This window comes from Colius striatus, chromosome 1 (assembly GCF_028858725.1).
Source record: "Colius striatus isolate bColStr4 chromosome 1, bColStr4.1.hap1, whole genome shotgun sequence".
NCBI classification, from domain to species: domain Eukaryota; kingdom Metazoa; phylum Chordata; class Aves; order Coliiformes; family Coliidae; genus Colius; species Colius striatus.
Window position 1 is genome coordinate 107683207 of NC_084759.1, and position 14082 is coordinate 107697288.

The 14082-nt window shown below is 35.9% G+C and overlaps 1 protein-coding gene across 1 annotated transcript in view; it reads left to right on the forward strand.

Moving 5' to 3' along the window:
• Positions 1–4120: 4120 nt before the first annotated feature.
• CADM2 (cell adhesion molecule 2) overlaps positions 4121–14082 on the forward strand; it is a 236397-nt gene continuing 226435 nt past the window's right edge. Inside the window, exons 1-2 of the mRNA XM_062006724.1 lie at positions 4121–4124; positions 4989–5015. Coding sequence (XP_061862708.1) covers positions 4121–4124; positions 4989–5015 — 31 coding nt within the window. The remainder of the gene's footprint in view (positions 4125–4988; positions 5016–14082) is intronic.

Consider the following 14082-nt stretch of genomic DNA (forward strand, 5'->3'; position numbering starts at 1 on the left):
GTCTTCATAATCATCAAATTTTTAAAATCTATGTTTAAGTAGTGTAAAAATAACACATTTTCTTTTGAAAATTGGAATTCTGCATTATATGTTGGGTATGTTTGGGAGAGGGTTTTGTATGGGGTTGATTTGAGTTTTTTATGTATGTATCTTCTCTAATAATTTTTAGTATTCCATGGTGGCAAAAGTTTTTAAGACGGGAGTAAAAACATAGATTAATAAATATGTCCGTCCTATAGGCTCTTGCTATCTTAATTTTTTACTGAAGATGAGAGGACCTCCATATTTGCTGGATGTGTAGGTTACTATATTCTGCAGAAAATCAATATAATGTACTTTAAAAATGTGACTTTCATCTTATTTTTTTTCCAAAGACCTATTTAGTCATTACAACATTTTAAAATTTTACTGTTTTTTCCTCTAGCTACATTGTTAGTATGTGCAATAGGTGAAATGAAAACAAGTCACAGACCTCAAACCTTTTTCTTTTAGCTTTCTCCTTATTTTCTGAAAGAAAAGGTGAGGTAAGATGGACATCTGAGAGAAATACTTTTTCCCTTTTTATTTTTATTGAGTTATTGGAGTAATCGGAAGGATCTGGGTTTTTTTTTTTCCAAAGACAGAAGAAAAAACCCAAATCGAATAATAAATCACATATAAGAGAAAGATAAAATAAATGCTATATCAAATCTGTCTTAAAATGTCCACAAAATTGAACAGCATACAGACAGCTGAGTGTGGAGAAAATATTGAACAACTTGTAGCCACCATTTATCAAAGAATGTAATTTAACAATTGTTGGCATACAAAAAGCAAGAAGTCAGAAAGATATATCACAGAAAAATAAAGCACAAAATATTATTGATATTGGAAAGCAAAGGTGTATTAGGGTTTTCAAAATCTGAATCCAGCTTTTTACATTCAGGCAATGATTTTTAAAAACCTTTCAGCAGCACAACTACAGCAGAAGTGCTTTACTGATTTTAAAATGCCCTAAAAACCTTAATTCTATGAAAATTAGCTGCTGATTCAGGACTTGACACAATTTTCCTCCCTTTCCTAATCCCTCAGAGTGAACTCCTCTGAGATATCTGATCTTGACTTCGTACTGCTCTCTGATACCCTCACTCCCAGACCTTTGCCTAGTAGCTAACCTTTTTGTTTTGCATATGCTGTAACCAGAAGAGCTTTCAAAAAATAACATGTTGTTTAGTCTTGATACAACTATGGATTAATGGAAGATTCCCCCCCCACCCCGCCCCCAGTCTTGCCTAGAAATCTAGTAGCTATTGTGCCTTTAGGCCTGATTTTTGGCAATGTGGTCGGTCTTCCTTCTTCATCTCTGTTTCTTCTTTGGTCTTAAAATCTTCCTTAAATTCCAAGAAAGGTACCGTTCACACTGTAGTATACCTACCCTAAATCAATTTCCTAAGATAAGACAGTAACTAAAGAAAAATGCCATTGTTAATGTGTTCTGTTTTTGTAAAGAAATCCATGAAAATGGAGAAATACCAGAAGCCATTACCTTTCCTCTTTTTATCCATTTCCTGATTGGATTGTTAATTTAGCCAAATGCAGTAAGTGCCAAATAAAGTAAATTCCATATTTTTCAGGTTACTTTGTACCCATAAATTATTACTGAACAGTCTTAATCCATTTTAATTGTATTACGGAAGTTTCAAGTCAGCTTCCTAAAAGTACACTGCCTTGATAAGTCAGATAGAGACTCACTGCCTTGAGGAGCTTGGCTTTAATCAGCAGGGAAGGAAGTCTAGGTGGGGAAAAAGAGAAGGAGTTATATGAAATGCAGAGAAATCAACTGACTTGCTGAAGACATAAAGCAAATGTAGATCCAGTGACTGTAATGTTGTTTACTGACTAGTCTGTTTTCACTGACTTCTGTGGCAGAAAAAAAAAACCTTTTCCCATATTCAGTGCTCTAACCAAGGTATCAGCCTTCCACTGCTAAATTTCAGTCTTTATGATGTTCATTTGAAACCTTTATGTATGCTTGCCTTTTCCTATGACTGTCATGCAGTATTAAAAAGTAGAGATGGATAAAAAATTTTCAAAGACTAGATATAGGTTGAAATTTGTCTTATCTTTACACAGAATGACAAGCAGAGTAAAGAGGGAAGAGAAAAAATTCTTTCCCCTTTTGGAAAAGGAATACTGATCTCAATGATAGCAATTGAAAGGGAATTTTTCTCAAGCTAGATATAAAAAAGATGGGTGGTTGATGGTAACAGCTTTAGATAGTTCCCTTCAGTAGGCAGAATTATGTTTTGAAAGACCATATTCAGCTAATTTGGCTGTTGTGAAGTTTGAACTTTACGGACTGACTTGTAATTGAACCACGCTGTCAATGGAAAAACTTACAAGTATTGAACATGACATTTTTAAGAAGATTACTGTCATGTAGTCCTCTATTAGTGAATTTGCAGAAAGTTATTGGTCTAACAATCTTAGTAACCTGTCCTACTTTGAATTACAATGTATATATTTTCTTTCTTTATTGATACATGATAGAGAATTATTACCTATCTAGTGCTCATGCATCAGAATAAATCTGTCCAATAACAGAATGATTGGATTCTTTTAATATACATATATATATATAACTGAACACATAGATGTATTTATACCCATAGATGTATATGTATACATTCATACGTATATACCCATAAACATAGAATATATACAATTTATGTATGAGTAACTATATGTTTATATATATATTCTGAACAGTTAAAGTACATACATATTTTTCATATACATATTTTTATATACATACATATAGATATATATCTTTATTCTAAACGAGAAATGTGAGTATGAAGTCTCTTGTTGCTTTTAAATTGCCAGGGGTGACATATTTTCTTGAGACCTTTGTTAAGTTTAAATAATTATTCTGGCTCAAAGTGATAATCTTTTCATGTAGATATATTTCTCAGGAATGAAAAAGAAGAAGATGCATAAGAAAATGAACAGGTTGATGAACTCAATACATTCATTATCAACTTGCATTTGCATGCAAGAGAAACTGCTCACTTACTCTAAAATCAGAATGACACCATTAATTTTGTTTACTATGTGAGCAATTTCTAGTGTATTTAAGATTTACTGGCTGTTTTCAGGTAAATGTCGTGTTAAAACAGCTGTATGAAAAGAGCTCTGCAGAGCATCTGCATTTGTTGTACTTCCTCAAAGCAGAGCTCTTCCATGGAGTAATACTGATTTCAGACATAATGGGATTGTCTTTTTAATTTTGTTTTCACTGCTAGGAGAAGATTACAATACAAATTGCATCTGGAAGTAGAGGAAGGATCAGTAAAGAAATTAAAAAAAAAAAAAAGACCAAAAAAAATAACAAAAAAGAGAATTGGTTGTTTAGTCTGGAGGAGGCTGAGGGGAGACATGAAAGGAGGTTATAACAAAGTAGGGGTTGGTCTCCCAAGTAGTGAATGATAGAATAAGAGGAAATGTCCTCAAGTTGTGCCAAGGGAGGTTTAGAGTGAATATTAGGAAGAGCTTTTTCACTGACAGGGTTGTTAAACACTGGTACAGGCTGTCCAGGGAGGGTATGGAGTCACCATCCTTGGAGACAAAAGATGCATAGATGAGGTGCTGAGAGACATAGTTTAGTGATGGGCTTGGCAGTGTTAGGGTAGTGATTGATGATCTTAAAGGACTTTTCCAACAAAAATGATTCTATGATTTTATGCATTCATAAAGTGGATTTTTTTTTCAACTATTTCTGCATATATGGCAACTTGACCTTCACTCCCATACTCACCTTACTTGTCTTAGTAAAAACAGGTTGGTGAGACACCAGACCAGATAAAACAAAAATACAAAACAAAAAAAAATCCCCAAACTCAAAACCTTTAGGTGTGAACATGAAAAGCAAAGACAGCAGAAAAGGGATTTGATCTTTCTCCTTTTTTTTCTGGTTTTTGGTCACAAGAGTAGCTGTCTTTGAATTGTTAACATAGTTCTGCTTTACAAGAAGGGTCAGCAGAAGAGCAATTACAGGGTTTTATTGCTGAGATACCTGTGCTTCATGAAGATGCTATTGAATGAATGCCTTTTCAGAATACATTTGAGAGTTGAAAGAGTTATGGGTAATGTCTTTCATGTAATTCACAGCTAACGAAGCAAACACATTTTCATTTTTGAGTTCTGATTAACATCATATATCAGCAACATTATAGATGAGCCTCAAAAACCAGAAGATAATGATTTATTTGATTTTGGTGGTAGGGCAGATGTTAGCGGAACATTTTACACTCCTATTATTTTTGTGACCCTGATGTGCTTTTAGAACAAGTGTCATGAAACTGTGTTGCTTCAGGAAACTCAGGGAAGGCTGCTGTGCCTGTTCCTTTTTCTCTGAGTTTGAACATCGATCGCTGTTAAAATATTGTCTGCTCCTTTTGCTTTGCATGCTCTGTTACGGTGCAAAAACTATCTGGAGATGCAGGCTTCAGTGACGAAAAACAATGATCGTGTAACGTTTATAAATAATTGGAGTACCTGCAGTTTAACTGACGTTTGTTTACATCAGCTTCACAGGAGAATAATGTTTCAAGAAGCAGGAGCAAGGGAATGACATAAAATTTAGGTACTTCAAAAGATACATGGTAAATTGCGCTTTAAGCTTTGAAACTCACAAACGTGCGTACATATGCTCTCACTTACTTGTGATGAATGGTCCATGATTTTTCTGCACTCCTTCCCATGCTTTTTGCGAGTTTTTTGTGATATATTTTCTAAATTCTCAACACAGGTCTTCTGTCAGAATCATAGATCTGAACTATCTCATAGTATTGCGCTGTCTGAAATAAATAGGTCAAATAATCTTAGAAACGGTATTTGTTAGCTTTGAATCGATAGTGATAAAGTTTCTCTGTATTCTTACTTGCTCAAACTTCTGTCTAATCTATCTTTGTTCTCTTCTTCTTGTGCAATCTTTTCCTTGCTTCCAGTGGCTGCTACAAAGAATAAAGCTAGAGGTGAGTTTCTGCCTGCACTCTTCAATTTGCATTGCATGGTTCTGCAGCCCACATATTTTCTCACAAGACTTTTTCTGCTTCTTGAAACTGCGAAAGACAGTTTTAGATCTCATTGTATAATAGATTAGTTTTTTACAATTTTTAAATTGCCCCTAAGTGCAGACTGTTTTCATTATTTATCATCGCTATTCATACTGTATTTTGTTAATTATTTTAATATAGGAAGTTTTAGGAAAAAGATAAAACCAGGTATGTTACAGTTAGACATCTGACTTTACATTATAGTAATATAAGGATATTGATGGCATTTTAATCAAAATAAAGTTATTACATAAAAGTGCTCATAAATATGTAAATGTAATTTATATTTTTTATCTCTAGACATAGTCATAAATATCGGAACAGAGAACAATGAACGTGTGTCTCCTAAGCACTCACCATCTTTTAACACTAGTATAAAATTATTGTCACTGTTTCTGATAGCATACCAATATATTTAGAGCTATACTATAGTCTCTACAGAAATTTATGACTTCAGAACAGCAAGGTGATTGTCATAAATCAGTGTGACAAAGAAGTAAACCTTTCAGAACTAATCATGTAAGGTCAGTTGTGTCTTAAACCCTTTCCTGAATTTCAATGAAGCAGTGATGTAGCAAATGTAAAGAGTGTATTTTACTCCCACATTTTTAAAAATGTGTGTATGCATACACATATATATGTTTATGTATATACACATATGCATATATTGTCATAGAAAATCCTGAAAATATGTATTTTACTCATATTTATCTAACATTTCTGATAGATAAAGTTGAGTTGTTTGATAATTAAACATCAGATTTTAAGGCAAACATTTATGCTCAATTACATGTAGTTCAGAAGTTAAGAACTCTCATATTCATGGTGTTTCTTAAATTCATTTGTATACGTTCTATACTTGAAGATATAGAACAATACTAGAAACCAAAGAAAATACAGCCAACTCATGATGTTTAGAATAATTAAATCAATAATTAAATAGCTCAGGTTTTTTTAAACCCTTTGCATGGCTTTTTGGAAAATATTTTTTCGCAGAAACTTTGCATGTATTGAATGCCATGAGTGAGGGGAATGGATGAAGCTGAATTCACATATTTGGCTATGCATGCTATAAAGTTTGCTTTACTCTTTTCTATAGTGTCATGTACTTGGCTGTGATGCTATGTAACAATGGTCAAGAGTGTAAGACCTTCTAATCAATCAAAACAAAACCAAAACACATCCAAAGAAGCAAACTTTCAGCACAAATATGCATAATCTCATCAATATTCAGTGATTACTTCATGTACACATATATTGCCATTCAAACAGTAACTGCCCTAGAGGCATAAGAACTCATATAAAATGAGTCAGAATTACTCATGGGCCTCACTCATCTGTGAACATTCACACATCCTTATTCAGAAGTGTACATGCATATTGAATAAACATCTGAAACTTTATATAGTAAGCTGAGTTTGACACTGTGATAAGAGAAAATCTCATAATCTGTAGCTATACATTATTTTGAGATTCTCTTGCTCAGTTGCACAGTTCCTTCAGGAAGTCATCAGCTTTTCCTTTGGTTCTGAACAGCCCTGTATTGATGGTACCCAATATCCATAAGGAATTAAATCTTGCACCAAAAGCATAGGAAACTATCTTGTAATCTGTGGTGGATGATATGACATAGCTGATGTCTACTGCTTTTCGTATGCTGTCTAAGCAGTAATGAAGGATCAGTTCCTCTTTGTGAGGTATGACACTTGACTGGCAAGCAGTTATCTAATACAGCATTAGAAATAGTAGCTCACAACTGAGGGGAATGTCTTGCTGCAGGAACATCTTTTGGTATTTAGCTCCCTGAAATCCAGCAGTCTTACATCTGTGCTCCTATTTGTCGATCTTCATTTTTCCTTTCTGAAAGTTTGGAATTTGTGCTGTAATTTTCAGCAAGGTAAAGTCGATGCCTATGCCTGCCATGAGATCTGAGGGTTCCAGAGCACTTTAGTAGGTGATATTCTTTGGAACCACAGGTCTTTGTTTGCACTTTGTTAGCATGAGAAAGCTCCTGTTGGTCACCAACATCCCTCCCTCTCCTTATGGGATGTCTGTAAGAAGAATGCCAGGGCCATAGTTCTCAAATTGTGCATTAAATGCTCTTTCTTTAAATATTTTCTCAGACTTTGTTGAAGGCTGCTTGTATTAAGTGTTAAAAAGCAGCAGCCAAAGTCTCTAGTTTACCCTTACTTTGTGGCACTTAGAATCAATTTTGGTTGAAAGGTCATCTGGTTGGCAGGTCATCTGGACCTAGCCACTGTGTAAGGCCCACTTAGATATGGTTGCTCAGAGCCTTCCAGTCAAATGGGAGTATCTCAAGGATCAGAGATTCTACAGCTCCAATTAGATTTGCACTGTCATTGCATTATTTTACCATGATTTCCTTATTTATTTTATATACTTTCTGTTACCTAGAAGACACTGCATGAAAAATTGCAGTGGTCTCCATCCAAGGGAAAATACTTAGATTTTGCATAAAAGGAAGGATCTTGCCTTAGACTACCATGGGCAGATGCTGCCACAAGACATTCATTTTCTGGATAGAATACTTTTAGCATTTCCAAGAAGTCTAATTTTGAAGGATTTGAAAGACTAAGAAATGATCATTCATGTAGCACTGAATTATATGAAGCAAAAACCACTAGAAACTAGAGTTGGTTCAGTGCATAGATATTTGAGGGGCTATTCCTTAATGCACCAGATGAGATTTTTTCAACTTGAGCTCTATAAATAAGCATTTCCTCTAGTAAAGTAGCAATTTGTAGACCTTTTGACCTGTTAAGGGCTGATGTGACCTTTTCATGACAATATTGTTGCAGATATCTTCTGCTGGCAATTAGCAATGGTTTCTAGGCTCAGTGGTCTTATCAGAGCTGCTGGTCTAACTTGTTAATTTTCAATCAGCAGATGAGAAGCCAAGTGTTTTCATTCAAATGTAATTAGTTAAGGAATGGATTTCTCCACATTTTCACTTCTCTGATATTCTCTATGTCAGCTGGTATTAAAAAGTTATTTCCAGAGTTGCCCCTATAACCTCTTGCAGTTAAGCACTTGACTTTATAACTTTTAAAAATTTTAACTGGAATTTCTGATAGGGTTTTTTGATATTGGGAAAGGTGTGGATGAATATGAAAACTTCATGTTAAAAAAAATATAAAGACCAGTTGCTATTGCAGGAGGAGAAAGCAAGTCCTTCAGAAAGATCTCTTATCTGCCTGTTGAGATGTACAACTTTCTTTCCTGTTCCTAAGACTCTTGAGGCCCACAGATTGAAATTGTGACATTCCCAAGAAGAGGGTTTTTTTCAGAGAGGAAGATGTAACTATCTTAACATTGCAGGATTCATGCTATCCAAGCTATGTGAAATGTAGTGGATTGGTATCTACTTCTGCCATGCACCTTTTGCCCATTTTAGCTACATATGAAGTTCTGGTTTTCATTTTCTTAGGGAGAAGTAACATTCATATCATGGTCTCACTGTTTCTTACAACAAGATACTACTGTATTACAAACTCAGTCTGTACATAAATAATGCTATATTGTCTTCAAAACTATGCATTCTAGAGGATATCTTATTGATGGGATGTATCTTCAAACTTATTTTCTGACTTCATACTACACTTTTCAGTATTGTAAATGCCTTCATCTCTTATTTCATTTGCCTCACAAGTTTGATTTTAACAGTACTATTTTCTGTAGCACATTGAATATTGTGGTGGTTTAGCCCCAGCTGGATGCCAGCTGTCCACCAAATCATTCTATCACCACCCCTCCTAAACTGGACAGGGTAGAGAGAAATATAACAAGAGGTTTGTGTATCAAGACAAGGACAGGGAGATTAGATTTCTCAGCAATTAGTGTCAAGGGCAAAACAGATTCAACTGGGAGAAAAATGGTTTGATTTATTAATAAACTATAAGAGCAGGGAGATTAGAAATAAAACCAAACCTTAAAACTCCACCTCCTACCTCTCCCTTTTCCTGGAATCTCCTTCATTCACCCCCAAAGGTGCAGGGGATGGGGATTGTGGTCAGTTCATTACAGATGGACTTTGCCGCTGCTTCATCTCAGGGGGAAGCCTTCTCACACTTCCCACTGCTCCAGTGTGGGGTCCCTCCCCATGGGAGACAGTCTCTCATGAACTTTTCCAGCATGAGTCCTTCCCATAGGCCACAGTTTCTCACAAACTGCTCCAGCATGGGGGCTCCCACAGGGGCAGTTCCTCACACCCTGCCCCAACGTGGGTCATCTGTGGGGAGTCCTTCAGGCACCAACTGCTCCAGCCTGAGTCCCGCACAGGATCATAAGTTCTGACAGCAAACCTGCTCTGGCATGGGCTCTTCTCTCACCACCTGCCCCCAAGTCCTGCCAGGAACTTGCTCCAGGGTGGGCGTCCAATGGAGTCACAGCCTCCATCAGGTATCCACCAGCTCCAGCATGAGGTCCTCCACAGGCTGCGAGTAAATCTCTGCTTCCCAGTTGTCCTCCATGGACTGCAGGAGGACAGATGCCTCACCGTTGTCTGCACAGGGGAATCTTTCTTTCAGAGCCTAAGCACCCTCCTCCCCTTCCTTCTCCACTGACCTTGGTGTCTGCGGAGATGTTTTCACATTCTCACTCCCTGTTGGTGCTGCAGTTTAGTATCTGCACAGAAACTTCTTCCCATTCTCAAATCATTATTCTCAGAGGCATTACCTCAGTCACTAATTGGCCAGTCGTGGGTCAGCTGCAGGGTCTATCTTAGAATTGACTGGTATTAGCCCTATCAGCTATAGGGAAAGGTTCTGGCAGCTCTCTGTTTAAAGAAGCCACCCCTGTAGTGCCCCGTCCCCCACTCCCCCTTAAAAAAAAAACACAGGCCCAGACAAAATCACTACAAATATCCAGCAGATTTTTGAGGTGTATCTTTTTCCTTACTTGTATTACACATCTTGTGTCTCAAAGAAATTGTTCTTATTCTTGAGTTCCATAGGAAAGCACTTTTTTCTTACAATCATCCCTTCTACATATGCAGAGGTATATTGTTTCTACTTTGCTTTCAAAAGAAGAGACTGATTTTCCTTCAGAAACATAAGATTACATTTAGTTTTAACAACACTGCATAAAACATAAATCTCAATCTTGAATACAAATCAACGTAGCAGTTGATACACCATCTAAATGTGTCTTATCCAAGAGGCAGAGATCACTCTGGCCTTTATTCCCTTGATTTATTTGTTCTTATTATGTCTATGAAATGGGTATCAACTTATTTGAAGTTTAAGTCAGGAGAGATTGTGTGAAGAATGTTGTACAAATGTACTCCATTATTGCCTGGATAGTTGTGCAATGGCTCATGTTATCGTTTAGTCAGTTATCAGTATGTTTCTCAAGACTTCACCAGATCTTCATCAATGGTCACGTTCTACCCAACCATTTATTTGATTTTTTTACAGCGTATGATAAATTTTATTGCACTATTCTACAGAAGTACTTTTCATCTTGATAAATAGTAGATTTAATTCATCCCATTGTTTTGACTGAATACTAAAAAGATCAGAATAGATTGTGTTGACCAGAATTCCCTGTATGCAAGATGTTGAGTTTAGATCCTTTCTTCAGTACATGTAATTAGCCAATCATATTTCTTATTCAAGGTAAAATTATCCTGAAATTAAGCAAGCAGCTGTCATGTTAGGAACAGGATGAAATAAATAAGCACAAAGGACACTCAAATACTGATATTTGTCTTATTTGCATTATCTTTGCAAAGTTCTGAGCTACCTATTCATTAATATCAGTAAGGTGTTAGCTCTGCTATTGCAGATTTTTCTTTATTGAGGTATAGATAACTAAGAGTATCATCTGTATAAAAATTATACACTGCAACATTAGGCAAAAAAGTACAAACTAGTCAAAATGTATAGATGTTGAAAATGTGAATCCAATATAAAGCCTAGGGAAACTCCATAACTCACAGTAGTTTGAAAGAGCACTTATTTATAGTTACGAGCTTTTGCCACTGAGATACGTAGAAAGGAAAATCTGTCAGATTCCACTTTAATACAAGGTCATTACAAAAAAACTTGCCAAGGTTGTTGTAGTAGCATAACAGGAACTGAAGCCTGATTGAATTTTTTCAGATATTCTAGTACTGTTGGAATATAGGAACTCTTCTTTGAAAATAGTCTCATGATAGTTTTATTAAAAAAACCCAACCAACCAAACAAACAAAACCTCACGTTCTAGAGCTAGAATTTTTATATTTCACTTTAAGGTAGTAAAAGCACCTTTGATATTTATAAATGATTGTACTTTGGTGGTGGGAACAACAAAGATAATGAAGCCTTAATAACCATTGCTTTACTGTATTTTCATTATTCCCTCTCCTGTAGTTTCATCACTTGTTCCAGTACACTGCTTCAGACGTCTAGTGCTTTTCTGTTGACTAAATCATATCTAGTTGATAACATGTGAGTTTGAAAGGTCTGGATTTCGGTCCTAGGTCTGCCATGGTTTTCCTCTAATTTTGTATGACACTTCAGGCCAGAGTTTTCTCATATTCAGCAATTCTGATGGGGAGGAAAGTGGTAATAAAGAACAAAATATGATCCTAGTCTGTGAAGAGAGTGCAAAGAAAAAGAATGCAAAACGTTCAAAATTACTATATTAAGAGTGCAGAAAGACTGTGAAGGCACACAAGAAACATTGCTCCTCATTGCATGCTTTTTCTACTGACATACAGGAGCAGATATTTGAGAATAAATTTAGGTGGGCAATGGTTACAATTGTCGTTCTATTTTGGTGAAAAGAATGTGGATTTTTTAATAATTGTTAGTTTCTAAATATAAAAATGTGTTGGATTTTGTTGGTTTTTTTTAGATCCTCCTAAGTGCAAAAGCTCACATTATATCAAAATAATAGGTTATTTCACAGTTTTCCATCTTACAAAATGTTGTAATTACATTACACTCTCCAAGAACATACATATATACTGAATGTAATATATATGCCATTCGTCAAAAGAGATTGGGAAGAGAAAGCAATAAGGGGTTATTTTTAGACATATTTTGCTTTTTTTTTTTCCTCACAGACTCTAGCTTTTCCTTACAAAGTCTAGCTGATCCTCAGAGGGAGAAAGCTGGAATCGTAATGATGATAATAGTTCTTAACAAAGTTGCTGACTGCTCTTTACCCTTTGCACTTATATTTGTGAAATACTTGGCCCTAGCATCTGTAACGTCTTTCCAATATTAAGACTGCTGCGATTTCAATGTAATATTGTGTGTTCACAATCCAAATGCTCACCATGATAGTTCCAGCCAGAACCCTCTGCCATTCAAGGTCCAAAGTTCTGCTACATACTAAAGAGACTGCAAAAACCTGAATCAGGTTTTTCTTTCTTAGATTAAAGAATTTCATTAGCAGCACTGGAAACAGCAGTTATACAAACCTGTGTGTCCTCTTTATGGCTTGTAATGCATTTTATTTTGGTATCTTTTCCAGCATAGATATAAACAAAGCAACCATTAACAGTTTGGTAATGTAACATGCTCTTTTGAATTTTAGCTCTAGCAACACAGAAATAGCAGAGAGAAGTACAAAGCCTTACTGAGGAGCCATCAGTAGGGACAGGCTATCACTCCTGACATGCCATTTTCATTTGAGAAACATGTACACTGATCCAACATGCCAGTCACTTATTGACTGAATAGTTTAATAACTGGCATAGAAGAGTATGGGATGGATTAAGATAATGTTTGTTGTCATTCTTCTGAAGTGCAACACAGTTATGGAAGAGGGACTGTAGGGAAGATGTTCCCTTTTGAGATGGACTCAATTATCATGGATTAAAGCATTTTGTTAGTTCTTATTCCCCAGCTTTCAGATAGACAACTCTTCCCTCCACAATGGTTAATACAAATTGTGATTGATTTTTTTTTTTCAATTTGTCTGCCCTTGTTTGGTGGTTAAGTATTTGAGACCAGACTGTCAAAAGCAGCATATTAGGAGAGCCTGCCATACTTGAATAGAACTCTACTGGAAATGTAGTTGCTTTATTTGCTATCTGAATCAATGTACTGTTGTAAGTCTGGTCATGGCATTGAGCATTGAGCCCTTACAGCTGTCTGAAAAGAATTTTCATAGGCAGTGCATTTCATTTTGGATATTATCGTGAACGCTTAAGACACAGACCCATACTGCTCTGTGCTGGCCCACTAAAGTTAGCTTTCATATGCCAGCCAGACAAAGCACTTTGTTTCAGAGTTTAGACTTTTTAATTTAGGCACAATCAAAAGGATATAGTGAGTACCCAGAATGTGTTCACTGAATTTATACATGCTGTGGAATTGCTGGGCATGATTTCCTAATTTTTGGCGGTTGGATGGAGCTGCTGCTCTGAAGCAGGTTGTCAGCTTCTCTTTGTCTCAAATGACTTAATTCCTCAACTTCCATTGATAGAAAGTTTCTGATAGAGAAAAGGAATTTGATAATAATACTGGAGAAAAGATACAGTTGGTGTACAGGTTATAGCAAACTCCTGAGCACTGATTTTCTGCTTCTCTGTTGATAGTTATAGGTGCTGTTTAAAGCGTAGGCTTTTCTTTCAGGCTTGACTTTGTTCCAGTATTCCTTTTATAACCAAACGAGTTGGAGAGAGTGCTTTTATTTAAAAGGAAATATTTCCTTTTCTCAAATACTCTTTTGAAAAACATAGGACTTGCACTGATTTTCCACATTCTCTCAGTTCTCAAGAATTGCTTTTTAAATCTCTGTGTGAGATCAGATCTTCAGAGAATTTGTTTTACGTTAGTGGACAGTGGCCAGTGAAACACATGATGGCTCAGGATTCACTATTATTGCTGATGTTTAGTGCTTTATATTAATACTAGCTTTGTTTCTTGGTTCAGGCATAGGAACGGAAGAAGTTAAGACATTTCCATGTGTGCTACCATTGTTCTATAGAAGAGCTTTGGGAGTCCTTTGTTAAGTAAGCATTGTTCTC